We start from the raw sequence: 25000 nt of genomic DNA on the forward strand, positions 1-25000 counted from the left end.
ATACTCAAGTAAAGTACAAATACCTCAAAATTGTACTTAAGTAAATGTACTTAGTTACTTTCCACCACTGGTGTGCGTGCGGTGTGTGTGGGTGTGCGTGCGCGCGTGCGTGCGTGTGTGTGTGTGCGTGTGTGAGGAGTTCATCATTGAGAAGGCTGCGTTGAGTACAGATGAAGTCCAGAGCCATTCAGTCCCAGTCTAATGGTGAGAAGAAGAACTGTTCCCTTCATCCCCCCCTCCTCCTCCTCCTCTCCCCTCCCCCCTTTCTCTGTCCTCCTTTTCTCTAAAAGACACCCATCTTCCAGAGGAAAAATAAATAAATAGGAAAGGAGGAGCGGGACTCCTGGCAGAGAGACCAAAGCGGTGGAGGGGACGGGCATGCTTGAGAGAGAGAAAAGGAGGAGAGATGGGCCTAAACCTCCTGCCATTGTCTCAATGTAAATCAGCTCTGATCAACATTCCAGCAGCATTCTGCTGGCCAGCTCCATCTGCAAAGACCCTCTGAAGGGAGAGAGACACAGAGACAGAGAGAGAGAGAGAGAGAGAGAGAGAGAGACCGAGACCGAGAGACAGAGAGAGAGAGAGGGAGGGAGGAAGCGAGCGAGGGACAGAGACGAAGAGAGAGGGGGGACAGACAGGCACTCGGAGACAAAGAAAAGCGATCTGGCTGGAACGGGAACAGCAAAAGTGCCACTTTAGTCCCAAAAGTGGCGAATGAAAAGACAAGGAAAGGAGGAGGGGGGGGGGGGGGGGGGGGGGGGGGGGCTGAAAGTACTTCAGATTGAGAGCGCGCACATGTGCACTTAATGTGCACCGTTTTGTTTCGTTCCATTTTACACGCGACCCGCCTAGTCATCGGCTTTACACGTTAAGCTAAAGGAGGTATTTAACCACTTGAGCCATATTCAAAATGTGTGTGTGTGTGTGTGTGTGTGTGTGTGTGTGTGTGTGTGTGTGTGTGTGTGTGTGTGTGTGTGTGTGTGTGTGTGTGGTGTGTGTGTGTGTGTGTGTGTGTGTGTATTGACCCTCCAGTCACCCCTGAACCATTAACCCCTTCACAGCTCCCCGTAGCCCTGCAGGTAAAGGCCAACAGGAGGTTGACTTACGGCTTTTTCCCGCTTTCACTTGATTTACTGGAATGTGTATGGAAGTGGGAGGCAGGCTGGCCTGGTCCCTACTGTACCTCACTCTGACTGCATGGGGCCAAACCACGGTGCGTGTGTGTGTGTGTGTGTGTGTGTGTGTGTGTGTGTGTGTGTGTGTGTGTGTGTGTGTTGTGTGTGTGTGTGTGTGTGTGTGTGTGTGTGTGTGCGTGTGTGGTGTGCGTGTGCGTGTGTGCGTGTGCGTGTGTGCGTGTGCGTGTGTGTGTGTGCTGGGAAGAAAGGTTAAGTTCATCTCAAAATAGGGTGCAATGATGACAAAATAATGTCAGGTTATTCAGTGATTCTCAACCTTGTTGATATGCATTAGTCCACACTAGTCCCCCATTTGATACTATTTGTATCTCTGGACCCCAATCTACACTGTGTAGATTGTGTCAGTGTCGATCTAACTCTGAGAGTGTACAAATGGAACCGAATGGACCCATAGCAGTCTTTTGGTTCAACTCTGAGGAGCCCGTGGTGGAACCCACCTCAAGGACCCCGGCCTTGGGCCCCCTGGCAGATCTACAAGCTCGTAGCGCGGCACTCGGTGCCGTGCTATGAGCTTGTAGATCTGCTATTTTTGAATAGCCAAAGTGTAAAATAATGCCTTTTTAGCTCAAATCAAAAGTGACACTCACTGAGTAGGCCGCCGGAAGGATGGAAACCTTGATACAAATCAGCGGTGGTCCTTTGAGGGACCACCGGTGGTCCTGAGGGGGTTCCAGGTGGTCCCCAGCTAAAAGATGGAGAGTTGGTAACCAAATTGGTAACCAACTCATAGCGCGGCACCAAATGGTAACCAAATCATAGCGCGGCACCGAGTGCCACGCTATGAGCTTGTAGATCTGCTATTTTTGAAAAATCTTGAAAACAGTTCTTTTTGATTTTTTCCCAAAAACTGTTATGATTTAGATTTTTTTTAAAGAATCGCCTCAGGTCTTAAAGGGTTAACCCGGGGAGGACCTCGTACAGTACATTGCCCTGAGAGAGGCCCTCCAAAAAAAAATGTCTGGCTCAGGGCACCACCAAGGGCACACACGGTTCTACGATCCACTCAGCCACACAGAGAAACGCAATCTCATTCACGGTCACACGGAGCACAGTGCGGTATAGAGAGGTTTATTCTCAAAATGGCTGACGAGCGTGGTATGGTAATAAAACTACTAGACTAGGCTTTCTGTGTAGTGCCAGGGGGGCTCTCTGGAGTGAGTGAGGAGAGGTTTGGAATGCAAGCCACAGAGGAGAGAGAGGAGAGCAGGCAGATCTGGGCACACCTCTGGCAACGACTGGTGTGGGTCCATGATGGAACTTGTTCCCCGAGGCCAAGCTTTCTCTCTCTCTCCGACACGCCCACTTTCCTTGGAAAATGCCAAGAGCTGCCTCGCGGCACTGCCGTACGCAGTTCCCCAATTCTCTTAAATGCCTTCCAAACACTACACAAATGAAGTGAGAGCAATCGGAGGGCTGTGGCGGGGGATCTTAAGCTTATTCTCTTCAGCTACAGTGACGTCACACCCTAGTACGTGCCAACAGAGGAAGGGAACCGATGTCACGTGAGTGACACAGGTGCTTTATGTGTGGATATTTCTTTTCTGTGGCTCAGGGGCTTGAAAAAACGAATATTTGGAAGTCCCCATCTTCATTTTTCATAGGATGGCGGATCCCTTCACTACAATACATAACCATAGTTTTGTGCTAGAACATAAAAAGACATCAACGTACAGTATATATGATCCATCTCACAACTCAATGCTGATACTTTGTTGTTGTTTGCAAGACATGGTGAAATTGGCCACACCCCTCAAAGAATAATAAGGGCGTTACACCCGACTTATATGCAACGCTCGATGAGCCGCTGTAGAGCGTGGTGTGCTTCAAAACACAACCATTTTGGTACGCACTCATACACTGCTGACCTGGGCAGAGAGGGACAAAGAGAAGACGAAGGGGACGATGGAGATTGCTTCACCTCTGGAAGCGAGGCATACAGGCTCTGTGCATAACTGTGTATAGTCCCAGGTTTCCAGAAAGTACGGTTCTTTTTTTCCCATAGCTTTGTTTGACTGGCTCTAAGGCAGGTCTGAATTGGAAACACGTTATGACACCCTGCTGAGACAAACAAACAAAGCTATGGGAAACCTATACTGGGCATGCACAGAGAAACATATATGCCACCTTCTAGCAACCCGGGACCGCTGGCATGCACGGAGCCTATTGAGGGTATGAGAAGAGTCTTCTCCCTCCTCCTCGAGCACCCCGCAGTCTCTCTCAGCCCTCACCCCCGTCCCCGTGCACTCATTCCTCTGTAATGCTGGACTACTCCCCGCATGCCCTCTCTTTTTCCATACTGCTTTGGTTCCTGCCTCCTCGCTTTCTTGCATCGGTGCCCTTTCACTGCATTCGTGGGTCGATCTAGAACAGTAGTTTTCAACCTTTTTTTCGCGTCAAGGACCCCCAAATATTAGACACATATTAGCCCAGGGACCCCCATTTGAAAAGATATGCCAGGGACTCAACCATTTTGATTTCTTGGGGGGTCCCAATCTACACTGTAGTGTCATCATCATCATCATCATCAGTGTTCATTTAACTCTGAGAGTGTACAAATGGAACCAATGGACCCGTTAGGGTCCATTTGGTTCCATTTGTACACTCTCAGAGTTACAGACACACAAGGGTCAATTTGGTTCCTAACTATCAATTTGTCTGGGGACCCCCTGGAACCCCCTCAAGGACCACTGGTGGTCCTAAGACCACTGGTTGAGAACCACTGATCTAGAAGCTCACAACGAGTCGCATCGTGACGCGTTCATGTTTGTAACTGTTGCCCGGGAAACGACAGCTTGTAGATCTGCTATTTTCCAAAGAATTGTGGGGGAAAAAGTGGCACAAAACATTTTCAGATGGGGGTCCACGGCCTTATAGAACACTGTGATAGAGAAGATAGGCTCATGATTCTCTCTCTGGCCTCCATCTTGTCTTTCTCTCCCTCTGTCCTGCCCTCCGTCCCCATCCACCCTCCATCCCTCCTTACCTTTTCTGTCCTCAGATCACTCTCTGTGACTCACTCTCTGTAATTTCATCTAAACCCTTCTCTCTCTCTCTCTCTCTCTCTCTCTCTCTCTCTCTCTCTCTCTCTCTCTCTCTCTCTCTCTCTCTCTCTCTCTCTCTCTCTCTCTCTCTCTCTCTCTCTCTCTCTCTCTCTCTCTCTCTCTCTCTCTCTCTCTCTCTCTCTCTCTCTCTCTCTCTCTCTCTCTCTCTCTCTCTCTCTCTCGTTTCTTTGTCACCTTATCTCTCTTTCAAATTGTCGCTACAATGTATCTCTATTTAACCTCTATTTAATGTTTTTTTTAATGAATGAATGCCCTAATTTTATAGTTTGTCATAACCACAGTGCTGCACGATAGTGGGTTCTTTTTTCCATTTCCTTAAAAGTAACAGTTTTCCACCTGACCCGACAGTGACAAAATACAGTATACTGCAGGGCACATTCTACCTTGAAGGTGTCCATTTACTAACTTTCTTACTTCAACAGGCTGTGGTTCAGATGTTTAGTGAAAGACATTCATGATTATGATTATTATTTGTGGGCCAGAAACAGTGATAGTGATATGTCAAGTTTTATCCAAACTTGATGAAATGACATAATTTCCCCAACATTTTGCGTGCGTGCACACACACATGACTGGTTGTCTCTGAAAAAGCTAACACTTCCTTGTCATTGTTGGCAAAAAATCACAACAAGGGCCTTGGGCCGGCTGGACGAATCTCTATCAGCCTTGAGGGGCCGACAGGGTTGTGGGGGGTGGTGGGGGGGGGGGGGGGGGGGGGGCACCGCGAGGGGAGAGAGGTATAGAAACAGAGAGAGAGAGAGAGATTCCACAGGGTAGTAGCGAGGAAGAGTGTCATGTCAGGGATTTGTCAGCACGCACACATTCCTTTCTCGTCTATTCATCCCTCAATCCTACACACACTTGCACGCACGCACACACACACACACACACACACACACACAGGACACACGCACACAGGCAATTTAATCATGCATTCCTTTTAGACTATGAACCATGAGTGCAAAGAAGCGATCGCTGCACCTTCCAAAACGCGGCATTCAACCTTCAAAGCGCTGATCACTTCTGTAAGGAACCAAAAAAAAAAAAGAAGGAAAAAGAAGGAACGCAGAGAGAGAAAGAAGGTATAGAAGTAGGTCAGAGGCTGGGTGTCAAGTCTGCAGGTCTGCACCTGGTTGTTAGGACCGTGGCAGCTTTATGGGCCCAGGGATTCCAGCCTAATTACAGGTGGACCCACTCTGGCAGACAACTGTGGGAACGGGGATGGGGACAGCAGGCGGGGGGGGGAGGATGGGGGGGTAGATCTAGGGGTGCAACAATTAATCAAATTAAAAGATTTAATCGATAATCGAGAATTTTATAAAATAATCAATTAATAATTCCTTCCCTATTTGCGGCATGTCATTGTAGGTGAAAAGTAAATCTAAATCCTTAACAGTTTTCTGAAAAACGCATGTTTCTATATCAGTGGTTTTCAAACCTTTTCATGTCAAGGACCCCCAAAATGATATGAATTTGGCCGCGGACCCCCAACTCAAAATATTTTGTTCTAGGGACCCCCAGAAGCAAAGATTTGAGTTAATGTTTGCTTTAAAATAATATATATATATTCAAAGATTTGCACACATTTTCACAATTTTTCAAAAATAGCAGATCTACAAGCTCGTAGCGTGGCACTCGGTGCTTTTTTAGCTTTTTTAGCTCAAATGAAAAAGTGACACAGACGCGTTCCAGGTCTTAATGGGTTAAATATAGCAGATCTACAAGTTCGCAATGCGCCGCGTCGTGAGAAGAATCACAGTACGGGGACAAAACGGAGCGAGAGTGGTGCGCGGACGCAGACCGCCGACAACACCGAGGGATTTTTAGAGAGAAGTCAAACAGTCGTAAAAGGTTCGAGTGGCGAGTCATAAACCTCCCAACCTTCATGGAGGCCAATAAAGCGGGGAGCGCGGCGTGAAATATATCAGCTCAGGTCTGCCGTCGGCATGAAGGAAAGGCAAAGGCAACAAACAGAGACAGAAGATTCTAGTAGAGACAGTCTGTCAGGTCTAGGGTGACAGACAGACGGAAACATGTGCCGGTATAGCAGGCACAGCGAGACTGGGCGGACAAGGCCCGCCCATGTCAGGCAGCGAGCGAAGACGATAGGACTGCAACTGTAGATGATCTTCTTGGCGATTGTTCGATCGATTTATTTTTTTACAATGGATGTTTTATAATCGATTAACAACCCATTTAGACCTGGAACGCGTCTGTGTCACTTTAGGTTTCTTTGGCTATTCAAAACATTTTGAAAAATCGTAAAAAAATAAAAAAAAATTATATTCTTTTCAAAAATCTGTTAGGATTTAGAAAACCTTTTAAGAATTGGACTCAGGCCTTAATGGGTTAACTTCATTAGCTGTTGCACCCCTAGAAGAGGACGCCATGGGCAAACAAACACAAACGGACGATGACAGCGAGATAAGCGAGTAGAACTCCCAGTCCCCACGCAGTGATGCAACGGAAAACTTTTTTACCCCAGGTTCGCTGTAAAAGATCAACCCACGGAAAGATGGACAGACAGACAGACAGATGAACGGACGGGCGGACGGACGGACGGGCGAGGGAAGGAAGTGATAGAGACAGATGCTTTGGTGGAGGACAAACAAAAAGAGAACGGGAAGAGAGCCTGTGTTGCGTCCTTATTGTGCGTTTGTGCACGTGGACCCGACCCAGTGTGTGAAGTGTCCACTCCACATCCTGCAGTCTGCGTGCGCGACACATCGTGTGACACTTTTATGTCCGGCCCGGGATTCCAACTCGGGTCTCTCTGATGTGAGAGACCAAACCTAGACCTATATACCCACCGCTATAAGCCAAGAGGCAATTCCCCCACATGAGCATTGCACTCATGAGCTTCAGGCAGTACTACTTGTCAATCTAGTAGGTGTCCTACCCAACAACAGGGTCTACATGTCTGAATGGAAGAGTAGGGAGACCACTTGCAGATGTATGTTAATACTAATGTATCAACATACTCCTTGGTTGAAATAATGTTTAATTCATTCAAATAATTGCAGCTTTAACTCGAACTCTGACATATAACTCTCCAGCACAGCAAACTAAACTAAACAATGTGGAGAAGATGTTTGAGGAGATATACTCTTGTGACCCTGTTATCGGGTAACGCGCCTGTTATTCTAGGATTCGAGGAGCTTTTGTTAGCAAACCAGGAACAAAAACGGATACCATTACAAGAGGCCAACATCTGCTCACAGTCACAACAAGTGTCTCTCCTACAGCGCTGCACTATAAATTCAAATCAAAATAAATAATAAAATAAAAAGTAGAATCCTCAGTGTTAATCGTTAACAGTGTAACTCCATGGACTCCATGGAACATTTGTTTCCATTTTCACACTCTCTGAGTTCAAGACGAATGGCTGGAGGTCTGCAGCAGGTGGAATTAAGCACCGGAGAACAGGAAACGCGCCCAGCAGGAGGGGTTTAAATATTTACCAGGATCAGGTCAGCACACCTCCAGGCCACAGGCAGGCTCTGATAGAATGTAATTATCCTCCGAATTGGATTCTTCCTGTTCTCTCTGCACCTTGTGGGCCACTGTGTGCGTGTGTGTGCGCGTGTGTGTGTGTGTGTGTGTGTGTGTGTGTGTGTGTGTGTGTGTGTGTGTGTGTGCGTGTATGCGTGCGTGTGCGTGTGTGTGTGTGTGTGTGTGTGTGTGTAGGGGGGGGTGGGGGGTCTTCATTTCCATGCATTAATGACCTGGGCTTTTTTTCCCCTGACATCTGCTCCAAATCAAACAGGAGTTTCCCCACACCCGTCCACAAAGCCATGTTAATTGAGTAAACGAAGGGGCGAAAGGAACGCGCTGTAAATTCCCTAACTTGACCCCGTGAACTTCACCCGCACAATAGGACCACTGAGATTTTCTTGTTCCCGAGCCAGTCGACCGTAATCGAGGATTGCAAGATCCTTACGTCGGGAGTGGAAAACTTGAGCTAGCAAACTGGGGAAAAGGAGCTAATTCTTGAGAGAGAGAGAGAGAGAGAGGGGTTTCACAATATCAATTTTCCATATTGCTATCGTCCCAATACCGAAATGCACATCCAAGTCGACACACCCAATACAAGACAGCTGGCCGCACTGTCACTGGGGACTTGGCAAACGTTCTATTAAAGGCAGATGTATTTGGAGCCACTGGCCTGTGTCATAAAAAAAAAGCTATTCTGCAAGAACTCGAGAGTTTCTCCCCATCCTCCTCTCTCTGTTTCCTGTAGTGTTTATAAAAAGAAATCACTGGCGCATCTCACAACTAACAGAACTCTTAAGGGGGCGGGGAGGGGGGGGGGGGGCTTTGGCATTTTTTTTCAGCTCGTCCTGAATCTCGCTTTGCTTCCCATTGATCTAAGAGCGGCTTTGGAGTGACAGCTGACCTAAATACAAATCACATTAGAGTTGCTGCACAGTCCTCTCTCGGGTCCCACCGAAAATCCCTCTCCCTGCAACCCTGATGCTTTTGGCTGGTCGACAGCAAGTAGCCGCGCTCGCCACAACAGCTGCCCTGCCTTAGGAAAGGCCGTCTCGGCGATGGAATTTTGTGGCGGAATCCAGGTCTCTGGAGGGAGCCTGTATCCAACACAGACTCCTCGCCGGAGCCCTTTGTGTCTGAGACGGATCCAGGATGAAGATTTCCGGGTCAACGTACATCTAAGGGCCAGAGTGACGAGAGCCTCCTGGGTCAGTCCCAGCATCCTCTTCCTTAACAACTAAAGAATTTAGCTGGGACAATGAAGATCTGATACCTTCCTCTCAGGTTCAGGAGGTTCCCGTAGACATGTACAGGGGCATGAATCACTTGGCACACACACACACATTTAGCGGATGAATAATGATAACAGAACGAATTGTTTGTGGTGCCGCGAGACTGAACTTGAAAGCCCGACTCATAGATCAGTCGCTTGGAAACAATTCCAAAGGGTTTGGATGAATGTTCACGGACAATGAAGAAATAAGTTCTTCCAACTACCTGCACAGCCCAAGGGTGCGTTCGTTCAAGACCGGGCCCCACCGCAACGTGAGTCATCGCAGAAGAAGCATCTTCTAAGGCCTTTTTTCGATGTCTCGCGCCCTTGGGGCTGCGAGATAAGGAGTACTGTAAAGTTCAACAAGAGAATGGATGACATTCAGTGGGGTTTTTACATCTTTTATGAAAAGGGCACAATTAAATCCTCCAATTCACATTGAGCAAGTCACAAATGAAACACTTTTAAGTGACGCAGCTTGCTCAACTAAGTAGAATCTTAGCGAGTGCTACGTATACAGTTCCAGACGTCCTTGTGTACATTCTGAGCACGTAATGCAGTGTCAGGCGTGTCGCTACATGTAGGTCTATACGTTTGCACGCTATCAATAGTGATTCTTATCGCTGTGAGGAGGGGTTTACACTGGTGGGTTGCACTGCTGTCAGCCAGGCCAAGGCCATTCCTCTCTCTCTCTCTCTCTCTCTCTCTCTCTCTCGCTGTCCTCTGTCTTTCATGGCTTTCTCATTTCGGGCGCCCTTCATTGCTACGCCAGGCAGGGCTCCCCGCTCCAGCATTCTTAATTAAAATCTAGAATGTGCAATAACTGTGGAGACCACGGGCGAGCTGGCAAACAGGTCCAACGCTCCCGTTTTCTGCTCTGCCCCTGTTGCCGCTTTTCATCAAAGACTTCGGTCCACTCAAGTGAACATGTCTTCTTCTGCGCCCTTTGTCCAAACCTATTCACTTCACTGGATAGAGTGCATTGGCATGGAGAGGCAACGCAGGGTACCGCCATACTGCGAACGAACTGAAGCATGCACACACGCGCACTGGACATATGTGTGCATTGCACACATACGCATTCATTGCACATAGGGGCGTGAGGCTTGATTTATCCTTTAAATCATCAAGTATAAATCAGGTTTAAGACACACACACACACACAAATGCAAGCACACACACTTATCATATACTAATCCAATGCAAGTACCCTGAGAAAAATCCAATCCTCAAAGTCAGTGTGCTCAGATCCATGACTCCCCATGACTCCCTGAAGACAAAGAGCTTCTTGTGCACACGGCGACAAAGACAGACACAGGACCCCACCACTATACCTTAGTCACCTGGGTGGGGCTGGCAGTGTTTTCACACACTCTCCAGAGCCACAATAAAATATGCCCTCCGTCTCCCCCCTTTGAGCCGTTTTATCCGTGGGAAAGGCAAATATCTATGGAAGGTACGGCTGGGCAATTAAAGGAAAATAGAACCATTAACCGACTTAATCTCTCTCATGTAGGTTAATCGAATAATCAAGAAGCAGGTTTTTTCCCCCATTTTTTTTTACATTTCTTATCTAAGAATCGACACCGGAACATTCTAATAGAACTAATGAACTAAATTGATTAATCAGATTAACCACATAACTCTGTATTATACTTTGTTGGCACAATGGTGGCATACAAAAATCGTACAAATAGCCGCAACGCTCACAGCGCATCGCAACACGTCGTGATCTTGTAGATCTGCTATTTTCACTTTTCGGCCGTTGTTGGAAATAATCGTGATAATGATTTGAAGTCATATCGCCTAGCCCTAGGTCATCACCTTTCACTGTGCAACAGTGGCACGCTTATCAGGTGGTAAGAGTTGGAGCGGTCCAAAGGGAAACCCGTGCTGGCGGCGGGCCGCCTGCGGAGTCTGGTATTCGAGGCGGCAACTGTTTGTCAGAAGTTGGCAGGGAACCTGACGTCACGTGAGTCATCTCCCAGGCACTTGTCGAGTCACTGATTAACTGTGGCTGAGCTAGTGACCCCGTCAGACAAAACAATCTTGGCCTATCTCAAAACAAACAATCCCCCACCTCTCTTTTTTTCTTTTTGTTGTCGCAAAAAGGCTTTTAACGCAAGTCCGCCTTTGTTCTTTGAACGAGGGGATTCGGGCCGCTCTCCGGGCGAACGTCACGACGAACCCTGAGAGATTTGTGGGGAAATGAAAAAAGGAAAGCAGGACTTCACAGCAACACCATCACCACTACCCTCGCTCGCCACTCAGTGTTGCCAGATTCTGTGAGAGAAACAAGCAACCAGGTCTAGGAAAACCAGACCAATAGAAGCGACTATGGGCTACATGAGCACTTTAACATGTACATCAGATTTGAAAATAGCAGATCTACAAGCTTGTAGATCGGCTATTTTCAAATAAAATCTTGCTGTCACGGTGAGCTCACGGTTTGGCACGGGTGGACCCAAAAGCAGGCACGACACAAGGATAAGGATAAATAAGGCTTTACTTGGTAAAAACAGAGAGGAATACAAACGAATACAGAACCCTCAGAAACAGAGGGAAGCCTTCGCAGAAACAGCGTACAGGCAGGCACACCGAAAACAGGAAATAATGTCAGAGCAAGGAGCACCGGCTGAGACGGGCTTAAATTAGGGAAAAGAGTCATTAGGTACAATTAAGAACAGCCGGGCGAACCGCAGAAACAAAGGCTCAAAACAGTGAAAAGTCAGTGGCGAGCAGGGGGGGGCGGGGCCGGAGGCGCGGCGGCGCCCGAACTGTGACACTTGCGGGGAAATTATAATAAGCCGATCTGGCAACCCTGTTGCCACTCCCCCCTCCGTCGTCCCTTATCATTCTATCATTACCTCCTCAGATCTTAGGATGGGGAGCAGGGAGGGAGGAGGGGGAGGGGGTGTGGGGACAGGTAAGTAGGAGGGACCTGTGAGGAGCTGGGAATTCCAACACACCTTCCCGGGGGCCTCCTCCTTGCACAAACAGTGGGAGGAGGAAAGCGGAACATTTTCCGGAGTGTGTGTGTGCGTGCGTGTGTGTGCGTGTGTGTGTGTGTAGGTCTGTAGGCTCGGTTTCAAAAAGTTATACCACATGCATCCCGCCACCGACCCTGAGGAGCATTCCACAGCACTGTCTGCAAGCTTGCCCGTCATTAAGCAAGACCACCTGCTGGCAAATCAAGCCCACCGCTCGGTCTCTCTCTGTTACGCCGGCTAACCCCCGCAGCCTGTGTGTGTGTGTGTGTGTGTGTGTGTGTGCGTGCGTGGATTAGCCGTACGCAGAAAACGTCATAAAAAAGCCAGCGCTACGTTTAACAGCCCGAAAACATCTCATAAACGTCCCGACATAACTGTTTATCGTCCCCGGACAGCCTGTGTGGTGGTACGTTGAACACGCCAAGAAAAGTATGATTAACCACTTTCAAACCTGACATGCCTATTTTGGGCATGTCAACAAAAAAAAGCCGCACAACAAAAATGGAGCTGACACAAAAACTAATTTCACCCACTTCTTTACACCTGTAAACCAGTGATGCGACAATGAAGTTGCTCCTGATTCTTCTACACAGTTGGAGTAGAGGCCTAGTTAATGTTTGACGGGCGGTCGGAATGATCCAAAGGAATAGGAGCCATGAATAGCGGCGGTGCATGACCCGCGCAGCGACTAATACTGGCTCGGTCAGAGGAAGAGATGAGGACAGCGGTGGGGAAGAAGCAGCCCTTTGTTGCCGTCCTCCGACGACGGGGGCCTTGAGGGAGTGACTGTACGGGCATGGAGCTGAGCCTGATGAAACACAGTGAGACCGATAAGATCTGCCTGTACGCTCAACACTTCCCTATCCCTGCCTCCCCCCTCTCCTTGGTCTTGGATACGTCTCTCTCTCTTTCTCTCTCTCTCTTCCTAGTCATTATGGCAGTGGAAAAGCAGAAATGACAAGAGACACAGGACGATTTTACATTTTCTCGGTTCTTTTACAAAACCTGGAGCCCCAAGGCCTGTCTGTTGACCCCCCCTCCCCTCCCCACCCCCCCCTTTCATTCTGAGGAGACCGAGACTTCATTGTGTCTCCAAAAGGCATGGCAAATGGCTCTGCTTGATTGTGACACATTATCTGACAGGCGTGCACGCAGCACAATAGAATACGGTAACATTTCACTGAACGGTTAGCTGCAGGAATGAACAAAGGAAGAGCGATCCAGTACCGAGGGCCTTCCGCTTATCAGCCCTCGCAAGGTGCAATTAAACAATGCGGGGAACGTGGCACATTTTTGTACCGGAGTTGCGCCACAGAATGTCTGTAAAGCAGCAAATAAACAAAGATAAGACGTTACAAAACAGACGAGGCGGGGGGTTCGCTCCTGTTTAGTTTTTATTTATTTTTTGTCGCGATGCAGTAAATATGGCATACAGTGTTTTAAGAGCTCCCCGGCAAAGGCGAGTGTTTACTGAGATCTTGTTAACACTCCTCTGGGGAGAAGGCTGTCTTTGGCAGATGAAAGCCTGGAAGCCAAGTGATCCCACACGAGGTCTGAGTGGCCCGTAGTGCGACCGCCCAGAGAGCCGGGGGGAGCGAGAAAGAGCGAGAGCAAGCAAGAGAGAGCGAGAGAGAGGGTAGGAAACTTGATGCCTCCCGGCACCTATCTCTGCGCCGCTCCGGTCGCACCCCCCCACCCTCCCCCCCGCAAGTGTGCCACGACAAACACAACAGCTCTTCCGTGTCCACACCTGTCCCGACAAATTCCTGCGCGGACTACTCTCTTTTCCCCCCTCTGCTTTGACATCACTCATCTTATTTTCCCCTCTCCTTCTCAGAACGCCATGGTTACGTGACTCGCCTCGCACAAAGCCTTTTTTTTCTCTCCCCTTCCTCCCCCTCCCCCTCCCCCCCGACAACGTGCCTCCCCCGCCCTTACTCTCTGCCAGGCATTCTTCACTCTATCCCAGCTATCGAAAATGTCAAGAATGAGGCGGAAAAGGGAGAGGAGGGTACACCGAGCGCCGCGGCAGGTACGGTCTTGTCCCGTCCCACAGGGTAGTGGTTGCGCGCAAGCGGGATGGGATTGGACTTGACTGTCTTAATTAAAACTCTGCACAGCGGAGCGAGAGACCTCAAAGCGCGCTCTCCGGTGAGACAGGGGGAATGCCGCCTCATCATCATAGGTCCGTTTCACCCCACTGAGTAGAGAGAAAATGATTTCATCTGACTTCTGCCTCAACAGGAAGTGCTGTGCACCTTGAACCTGCCATTATTCATTCATAGATCAGTGCATGACTATACCGGCTCCGAGTCTGTGGTGGGTTCCAGTGTTTCTTGCAGGCTAGCGCGAGGCTCTGCCTGCACAGGATGGACCGATGGAGCATCGAAAGAAGTGTTGACCAAAACAATATGAATATGAATGACCATTATTCAATCACGATCACGAAACTGTGTTGTTTTTCCATTGATGACTTGTCAGTGCATTCAGGTGTTTGCCGCAACACTAGATAGGCAGTACCCCATAAATCATAGGTTTTAATTTGTATCAGCAACGATGACTAAGCGGGCTATCGGGTTGGGTGAATTATTCTGTGCTTCTAAACAGGCCATGCCAAGAGCCTCCTAAAACACAAGGCGCCTCCCCCACACCAAAAAGGGGACGTTCTTGATAGGCGTCTGAAGCCAAGAAACTCCCCGTTCCACACCGAGGAATAAAAAAAGGGAGGGGGAAACAAGCCAAAATAAAAGGTTAGCAGCAGTGTTTCGTGCCTAGACAGACAAGCGAGCAGAGGCATTTTATGTGTGTGCCAAATTCCATCTGACGCTGCAAACAAGCTCCAGTCATTGGAATCAGCTGCCACCCAGGTCACACTGGCGGCAAACACGCAGAGGATGTGTGGAGGACTCAAGTCTGAAACCCCTGATTGCACCAGAAAGCCTCTGACAGGTCGATCCGTGCCCTGCATAGCTACATTTCCCTTGGAATTCCAGGACTGGCTAAGTGTTAGATTCAAACTTTGAACAGCTGCCAGCATTGTCAGGCTCCAGTTGGAGCCAAACAGCAACAAACTCCGCTCATTGGCATTGGGGGTGGAGGGGCATGCACCGATATGGTCGCAGATGTTGAGATCTATTCGTCACAGCTATATGCTCGCGGCTCCATGTAATGCCTGACAAATGGTTTCTTAACACAAAAAAGAAAAGAAAAGAAAAAGGGATGTTGCATTCCAGTTTTGGCATCTATAATAGTTAAGTAAACAAGTTAAGTAGCTGCTATGGCTAAAATAAATTACTACCAGGTCCACAGTGCTTCCCTTTCTCCTACTCTTCAACAAAACTATTTTTAAAGACTGCATGTTTTCAAGCACAAGTTGGATCCAACCTATTCATTCATTGTCCAAGTCTGCTTCCTCTGTGTAGTTAGGATAAATTTAGACCTCTGTGCCGAGTCATCTCTCTCACTATTCTCTCTCGTTTATAGCCGAGCCAAGATTCTGCCACTAAAACGTGTGAAAAAAACCCGAATGCAAAGTTGCAAACTGTGACAGAAAAGTGTGTGGGAACAACTGCGTCCCCTGTAAATACCTCAAAACTCCAGGTTATGTGTAAGAGTGTTAAAGAGCTTCCCCCTCACTTCATAAAACATCTCTGTGACTAAGCGCAAAGGTCAGGAGGAGTCATCCCTCAGTGAGGTCAAGCCCGTGTCCCTGGAGACATTTTGATCTTCGAGAGAGAGAGAGAGGCACAACCACCTCTACGCTGGGAAAAGCTTCACCATGGCAACTAAGCTCCTAAAATGACTCAGGTGTCCCCGTTTCATGGAATGCTGAGAAACCTGGACATTGTGTGAGCCCGGGGCTATGTAATTTCAGCATCCACTGATACATGACGATCCCCACCATTTAAAGAGAGGCATTATTATCACCTGGAGGCAGGGCTCTGCAGGCTGGATCCCGTATAACTTTCTGACATGCACACAGACAAATCGTGGCAAATCAGCAAATAACATCAGCAGACACACACAGTTACACACATTTACATGCGCTGCAAAGGAGAACTAATAGGGCCCATTTCACTGTTAGCCAGAAGCAACTTCTCAGGGAATCTCAATGGTAGTTGTTGATTTTGTATTTACTTTGCCCACTAAGGCTTTGCCAGCCTGTCTAGAGCGCCAAACCAGCACCATCCAATAAAAACCTCACTTCTCTAACCTCTCTGGGACTGCTGCATTCATGCTCTAAACCCCTACTGAAGGAATACACTTCAGGCTAAAATTAGCCCTTTGGCTAACACCGGCACATTTACAGTGACGTTGATTAATGTGCACTCGCTGCTCTGTCCCCGTAAAAAATGAAATCAGACAATACATAAATAATCTGCCATCCATTTCTTTCTTTCTGGAGACTCTCAACAGGGTGCCAATTCAACCTGACCAGTGGCCAGATTACACAGAATATTTTAGGCCTGATTTATTCTTCGTCGTATGACGATGTTGCACGCCAAAATAGCTGATCTACAAGCTCACAGCGCGTTGCGGGGCGTTGTTATCAAGCTTGAATGGCTTGTTCAGCTATAAATCAGGCTTTAGCCTCTTTCTACACGCCTGAGAGAGCCCTCACCTCGCAACAACTTGAGGATGAAAAAAACCTACCTTCCACGCAGTTCTCAACAGACTCCAGGTTGCGCAGGGTAATCCTCATCAGGCTCGAGTTGAGCATCAGCTCGTTCTTGTGTGCTGGCCACATGAACTCCGGGGCCAAGTTGAGAAAGAATATGCGAGTGTCGCCCGTGGCAACCTGGTTATCACAGATCCCGGGGTCCCCGAAGCCGCCGATCATCACCTTGTTGCCGCCGTCCAGCAGAATGTCGCCGTTCACTTGGGTCTTTCCTTTCAGGTAGCGCCACACCCTCACCTGCACGACAAGCATAGGGGACACAGGTATGACTTAGCAGCTTTTTTGGAAATCTACCACAAACATTGTACTGGGGAAAGGACAGGGAGTGTTTTCGGGATCCGGGGGGGGGGGGGGGGGGGGGGGTTGCTATTACAGCTTCACCCAGCAGATGAGTGTTTGGGGGAGCTGTTAAGGGGTTAAGAGTCTAGCTCAGGGACACCTCATTCTCTTTTTTTTATCATTCAAGTTTCTCCTACCTGCAGACTGATTGTAGGTATATTCCTGCCACTACCAATACTAAGAATGTATGGGGAGGAACAGTGCTGGACATGTTCTCTGCTGCAACTGCAGCACCATCATGGGACAATTTCCTATAAGGAGTCGTCTCATTTTGGCTGAATGTGGTTTCCGCACAATCAAGAGTCGTGTGCCTCTAATCTATTTGATTCATCCCTCGTGAGACACAGCATTAGTTGGTGCAAAGCACACAGAAAGGAGAGAGCGGCCCACGCGGCCCCAAAACTAGTTTATTTCACCATTAGTGGGGATATCCGAAGGCTGTGTGTGTGCCATGACTCGAGATATGCTTTCTGTGGAAGGGTGGAAGGCGTTTTGCCAGCGTTGCTACATAGCTTAAGGTTATACAAAGCGCTGAGTCGAACTGAAACAGACATGGGCAGGTATTATTACTGTTATGATTTCAGGCATTAGCAATAACAGTGTCATAAAGGTTTAGTCAAAACGTGCAGCCAGTAGAAGATTAGTGACATCGAAGTGTGTGAATACTGGTGTGGGGTACAATTAGTGAACATTCTTTACTAAGTAACAATAAATACTATAAAATTCAGAATACTGACTGATGACTCACTCTTGCAGCACTGGCCAGTGATACAAACGATAGATTATTTGGAGGGTGATTATTATATGCTCAGCTGTGCTATAACTACTCCATGTCAGTGGTTTCTCAAAGTGTGGTCCTTGAGGAGAAACTTTCCCTATTATTTCACCAGCTAGAAGTTAGCTAAATGAGAGTATTATCGTACGTTTCACTCTGTCCAATGTTGTCTCCCCACCTACAGTAGACAGTAGAATTATGTACTAAATCTAACAACAACAAATGTACTCTTACGGGGGTTCCCCTGGCACAATATATTTTAAAATGGGGGCCCACAGTCTAACAAGTATCAATATGGGGGTCCTTGAGGTGAAAATGTTTGAGAACCAGCCTATATGTGAGTGGGGAAAACAGCTTATGGATTTTGTGTTGGTGTACATTCAACCACTGCCAGTGCCAGATATGAATGGATCAATTATTTTAATGTGATTTGTGGACTAGTTTCTGTCAAATTGTTGATGCTTGCTGAGTTGCTGTCCAGGGCCAGTTGCACACTATATGGGGGGGGGACTCCAGCCCGAGGCCCCTTGGATAAGAACATCAAAGTGACTGCGCTTCAGCAAAAATGGGGTTTAACTACTCCAAAATGCAGGCATAATTGAGCTACTGTCGCCTGAAGTGGCTTCCAGCATAATTGTCAGGTGTCATTGTCCTCGTTACGCTGTATTCTTGCAGAGTTAAAAGCCTCCTCTATAATCCACCGTACAACGGTGTCTCTCGCCGAAAGCAGCCGGTCCACAAGCTCACGCCGACGCGCTGTGTGAGCTTGTGGATCGGCTATTTTCGGCAGATTGTCCTCTGTCAACTTTGCGAGCGACAATCCCCTAATAATAATAATAATAATAACAACAACCACCGGGGAGAGGCGTTCTTCTTTCTTCTTCTTACCTTGCAGGAGTAGGTGTTGTGCACCGGGTCCATGTTCATGATCTCCTCCACGGTGCCGGTCAGCACCACGTTGGCCGAATCTTCCCGTTTCTCCAGGTCTTTCTCCGGGCAACTTCCAGCGCAGCGCCGGGGCTGCTGGCACAGCACCGCGATCGCCAGCAGTGCGAAAGCCCAGCCGCGGCGACACAAGTGTCCCCGTTGTTGTGAATGTGAACCCGTCATGGTGGCGGCCCCACACTTGACTAAACGGACCAAAAAAACAAACAAAAAAAGTTTCTAAAGGGAATACACGAATTAAATCGCCGCGATGCTCCTCCCGAGATCAAACTCTTTTAAGTTGGTTGTGCTTTTTAAACCACCCCTCCTATATCCCAACTTCTTCCCTGTTAAAGAGATAAAGAGAATCTATCACTCGTTTCGTTGCATCTGCTTGCAGGAGCTTACGTCGCTCTCTGCTCTCTCTGCTTCTCCGCCGCCGGCTGGGAGACAAGAAACACACTGCGATTCTCTCTCAAGGAATGCGCTGCTCTCTCTCTCTCTCTCTCTCTCTCTCTCTCTCTCTCTCTCTCTCTCTCTCTCTCTCTCTCTCTCTCTCTCTCTCTCTCTCTCTCTCTCTCTCTCTCTCTCTCTCTCTACCCCTTTCCCCTCTCTCTCTCTCTCTCTCTCTCTCTCTCTCTCTCTCTCTCTCTCGCTCGCCGCGCGCAACACACACACACACACACACACACACACACACACACACACACACACACACACACACACACACACACACACACACACACACACACACACACACACACACACACACACACACACACACACACACACACGCACACACACACGCACACACACACGGCTCTTTCAGAGTGACGCTCTTGATTTGCATGCGATCTGAATAGCTGATGGGCCAGACAAGTGAAGGGGGGGGACCTGCTGTGGATTTGGATGAAAGCGGTGTCAAACGCCCCCCGTCGGACAGACAGACCTCTCCATCCACATGTGGCCTGGACACGCACACCACGCAACCAGCTCATCTAGCCGACTGGCCCATTTGGTTCCCCAAAAAAACTGTACAGCTCGAGACCCAAAAGAGAAACTTGATGTCTCCCCTGCCGGGACCCAAACTAGTGAAAATAGCAGATCTACAAGCTCACAACACATCTATTTTCACTTCTTCTTTACAGCGAAATTGGTGGAATGTATGGAATTTCTTTTAATTATTTAAATTTTAAACAAATGCACAAATGCAACAATGCATTGGCACGCGCCAATGCTTGTTAATCTCGAGACATCCCATTCCTTCATAGAATCAAATTGCAAGCAGCAAGAAGCCTATTTTGTGGCTTAGGCCTACTATTGCTACTACTATGCTATAAAGTAGTAATGTCAAACTTTGAACGTCATCCTCTCCCTTTATATATATATAGGCCTATATATATATATAAATAAAAGCCTTGTTCAAATTAAAAAATCTATAAACGTTACCATATGACCATTCTGTGTTACAGTTCCTTATTTAAGAACAGACAGTGCGTAAATGTTCCGCTCCTCAAAAGCTGTAATTTTAACTACTAGCCTACCCTTCTATTCCTGGGAAAATGACAGGCTTGGTTATGCTCAGTTTGCTAGAGCGGATATATGTGCAGAAATTTGTTCAAGTAGGCCAGAGAGTATAGTTAACTCAAACAAGTCATTTTAAACTAAATTAAATGATGCATTTTGTCACTTATTTGCACAACATTTCAGTGGAAGTGCGGAAAAAAGAAACAAATGGTACAAATGACGTGCTATTTCCTCAGCTTTGTGCAGGTCAAGCCCTTTCAGCAGTGGTGTAAAGTAACCAAGTACATTTACTGTCTTAAGTACTGTACTTAAGTACACTTTTTAGGTATTTTTACTTTACTGGAGTAGTATACTTTTACTTCTACTCCACTATAACTCAGATAACTCAGCAAATATTGTACTTTTTATTTGAAAACTTTAGTTACTCACTTCTTTTTAGATTTGTGTTATTATTACAAAACATACCCCACTTCAGTCCTATATACATTTTGGCCATTTGAAAATAGCCGATCTACAAGCTCACAATGCCAAGTTGCCATGCCACTCATTGTGAGCTTAGATATGCTATTTTCAAAGGATTTGTATACATTTGAAAACTGGGACATATACTGCATAATAAGAACGTTCTACTTTTAAGTAGGCTACATTTTTATACCAATACTTTTGTACTTTTACTCAAGTACATTTTGAATTCCGGACTTTTACTTGTAACAGTGTATTTCTATTTAGCAATATTTGACACTTTTACTTAAGTAAATAATGTGAGTACTTTTTCCACCACTGCTATTTCCTCAGCTGTGCTATTTCCTCACAATGAATGGGTGAGTAACTTTAGGCTAGGTTTCTTTTAGCCTATAAAACATACACCAGTGTTAATTTTGTACAAATGTATAGGCCTGAGGGCCATTGAGGATTGTACTGTGCAATAACCAACCTTAAATAGAAAACATTCATATCCCCCTGAAACCTTTCTGTTTTTAATTAAGACATTATAAAACGAATTTTCCTCATATTTTGCTAGCAAATAAGCAACCCCTATGCCACCTGGCCTGACCTGTTCAGTGGGGGTGGCTTCAAGCGAAAAATAATCAAATTAACAAACTAATATTAGCCTACTGGCTGCCTAGTGCCTACTACAGTAGGCTACATAAAATGTTAATGTAAATATAGGCTAAGGCCTACTAGAAAACCCACCTATTGACGCGAAAAGCACTGGTTCTCTCCCGTCAGTCTCAAATTGCGTTCACACATGACAGCAGGTGTCATGATTCAGCCATTGGCTACATACACACATGTCCGTTCGCGAGCGTTTCATACCGTTTCCGTTCGCCGGAAGTCCCATCCACTCCCATGTTTAAAAAAAAAACGGGATCGTACGGTCGCGAACGGACATGTGTGTATGTACCCAGTCAGAGACGGTATTTTGAAAAGTGGCGCGAATCTGACAGGGGCAGTGCGCTCAGACCAGAGCCTTAGAGAGTTGCGCTAATAGGCTCTATTCACACAGCAGCCATATTATGAAGACATTCACAGGTGTTACCAATGATACTAATGAAGGCTCTGTTCCTTTCTGGTCAAACAGAGTGAGTGTGCTGATATTGTGCATGTTGGCCCACTGGAAACACTCTGTTACACCAGTGGGTCTACAGTTGGGGTCCAGGGACCCTCATGGGCTTCCAAATGGCCCCTTACAGATGTGTAACTCTGAGAGTGTACAAATGGAACCAAATGGACCCGTAAGGGTCCATTTGGTTCCATTTGTACACTCTCAGAGTTATGGGGGTAGTGGAAACCACTGTGCTACACTAAATGGAACAGAGCCTTCATTAATATCATCGGTAACACCTGGGAAGGAAGTGATAATATGGCTGCTGTGCATAGAGCCTATGAGGGGGCAGAAACAGCACAGGTCACGTGGTTCATGTAAACTGGATATAGTTACAATGCATTCCATAAACTTCCGGTTTAGGCTTTGTCACTATTCGCCAATAGAAGGCAAGAGACTATGTAGAAGACCTGGCCCGAAGAAGTGAATGCGAGTGTCAGAACTCTCTCTCTCTATGGGTCTGTCTCAGACCATTAGGCCTATTACAGTATGTGACATGCACCTCCGCTGGAAGAAGTAGGCCTAGTTCTTTCTTGTTTCTTGCCTATTTTATTTGGAATTTGAATATGTCTATGACTGTATTGTAGACATCATCTATAGATGACGTCCATGTTTCAACCAGTTCAAAGCAGTGGTTCTCAAAGTGGTGTCCGGGGACCCCCAGCGGTCTTTGAGGGGGTTTCAGGGGGTCCCCACTCCCCAGCTAAATGTGTTAATGTAGCATCCGAATCGGTTTAACCACTGTAACCCCATTATACATCAGCTACGGCTGGTTATGAGCTTGTGTCGGCTATTTTCTTGAGAAAAAAATCTTGAGAAAAAAATTGAATACTTTTTAAACATTTTAACAACACAAATCTTGTCCCTGGCACAAAATATTTACAGATGGGGGTCCACAGCAACTACATATTATTTTGGCATGTATTTTGCATTGTGAGTGTCGGCTGGCCATATGTTGCATAATTTGATTCGAATGGATATGTAAATATCGCCTTCCTTCTTAATCTCTTGTCTTATGTCTGATTCATTGTATGTTGTGTGGAACTATGTCTGTGTACAGTAGCTTGTGTACAGTAGCCTATGTAATAAATAGTGTGATACCATTACAGGTGCAATCCTTAAGTGCATGCCCTAGCCGGGATTCAAATCCGATCTTCCAAGACAAAGACTGCTTGGACAGGGGACATAAATGTTTATGATCATTAGGCAGCATTACTTGTTGTCAGCCAGGTCTGATGCCAGGGCCTATACATTTCTCAATGGAAGAGACCACCTGTCTCCACCCACTGCAGATGTATAGTTATGTTGTATTAACATACTCTAGAGATTGGTTAAATAACATTGTATTTATTGAAATAAGTTCCAAATTGCAGCATTGCATAATTTATGTATCGATATGAGAGCTCTCTATGAGTACATCAACACACTGTAAAAAAAAAAACAAATGTCTCCATGATGGATTGTATTTTAAGACTTAAATCCTTCACTGTGGAAAAAAATAGTACTTCTACAGACGTCAAGAACAACTGCACTGCAGAGGATCAAAGTCGGTTGTCTATCTGTGTACACTAGGCAGTGTCACTGGCACATCTTTCCTAGCGTTCAAACTTCCCAGAACTCATGAACTATCATGTTCGCCTCACCACCAATTGTCTTGTGACAGGCCTCCTCATCCCGCAAATATTTCAACACAAAGGACCCCCAAAAGTAAACAAGCTTTAACAAGCAGTCGACTGGGGGGGAAGACATTTTCATAGGCTTTCTTGTCAATCAGGCTGGATGGCAGATGTAATTACAGTGAGAAAGAAAGAGCGGGGGTGCAGCAAATACATGGAACTGCATTCCCTCCCGGAGGGAGTTTATTAGCCGACTAACAAATCGTGCTGAAATTGTTCCAGGGAAACATATCTGGTCGGGTTTTATAGGCAGTGTGTCTCACTTTCCTGTCAGTATTTACACAGTCTCATCTGTTTTAATTGAACTCTGAGAGTGTACAAATGTAACCAACATACTCGCTTTGTGTATAGTAATTATATAATGCATTAATATGTTTACTTGAATTCTGCAGCCAGTAAAGGTGGGGATGATTGTACTTATGGGTATTTAATCTATAATAATACATGAGCATTTATCAGTTACTATATGTTTTGTACCTATATCTGCAAAGTAACTAGTAACTAAAGTTGTCAAATAATTGTAGTGAAGTAAAAAGTGCAATATTTGCCTCTGAGACGTAGAAAAGTATCAATGGAAATAGTCAATTAAAGTAAAAGTACCTCGAAATTGTAGCTACTTTCCACCACTGCAGTGTATGACTCGTGTGTTTTATTGTTGGCGTACAACTGTACTCGGGTCCGTGATGGTGAACACAGACTGCATAGGCTGGCATGTAGCCACTCAGCGTGTGCTGCGGTCTCATAAGCTCGTTTCAGCAACTATATGCAGACTTAACAAAACACAGAGCCTTTCCCATTTCTGACAGTGTTGCATGGCAAGTTAAGCTGTTATTATATTCCACTTTGATAACAATTACTCCGCCGAGGGTTGGTGGCCTCAGAATAATACCTTGCAGCTGCAAACGGTCCACTCTATTCAGATGTGCGTCTTTGGAGAGAAATAGGTGTAACCTGAGACGTGACACTAGCAGCCAAAATGTATGCAAAGGCCCGCTCCCGCCCGGGCCGCATTTCATTGAGAGCCAGCAGCGCTCAGTTTACGTGTATCGTTGCTTCATTGCTGCTCTGAGGATTGCCTCGCAATGCGGTATCGAAAAACCCATCCAGCCCTATGTTTGTGTGAGACATGTAAGTGATATCTCTCGATGCATAGCACATAAATAATGCAGCGCTCCTGCCAGTGTTATTCATGGTCTTGGCATTGGGCTCTCCTTGCTGTTCCAGACTGACTTCCTAGTGATTTCGCTGTTGTTCAACTCGGCTCCATACATTTTAACAATATACTCTCACAGATGCATGCAGACAACCTCCCCGATTCCTACACACATCACCAGTGTACACACACACACACACACACACACACACACACGCACGCACAGACACACACACACACACACACGCACACGCATGCACGCACACACGCACACAGGCATTCCTGCGTTATCAAAAGAGGCTGCTGTAG

General features: G+C 46.8%; 1 protein-coding gene across 1 annotated transcript in view; it reads right to left on the reverse strand.

The window, feature by feature from the left end:
- agrn (agrin) overlaps positions 1 to 19165 on the reverse strand; it is a 376705-nt gene extending 357540 nt beyond the window's left edge. Inside the window, 2 exon segments of the mRNA XM_084069276.1 lie at positions 16667 to 16928; positions 18694 to 19165. Of these exon segments, the coding sequence (XP_083925402.1) occupies positions 16667 to 16928; positions 18694 to 18915 (484 nt within the window). The 5' untranslated portion in view covers positions 18916 to 19165.
- Between the last annotated feature and the right edge of the window lie 5835 nt (positions 19166 to 25000).

The sequence above is a fragment of the Gymnoscopelus microlampas genome (assembly GCF_963454915.1).
Source record: "Gymnoscopelus microlampas genome assembly, chromosome: 10".
Lineage (NCBI taxonomy): Eukaryota > Metazoa > Chordata > Actinopteri > Myctophiformes > Myctophidae > Gymnoscopelus > Gymnoscopelus microlampas.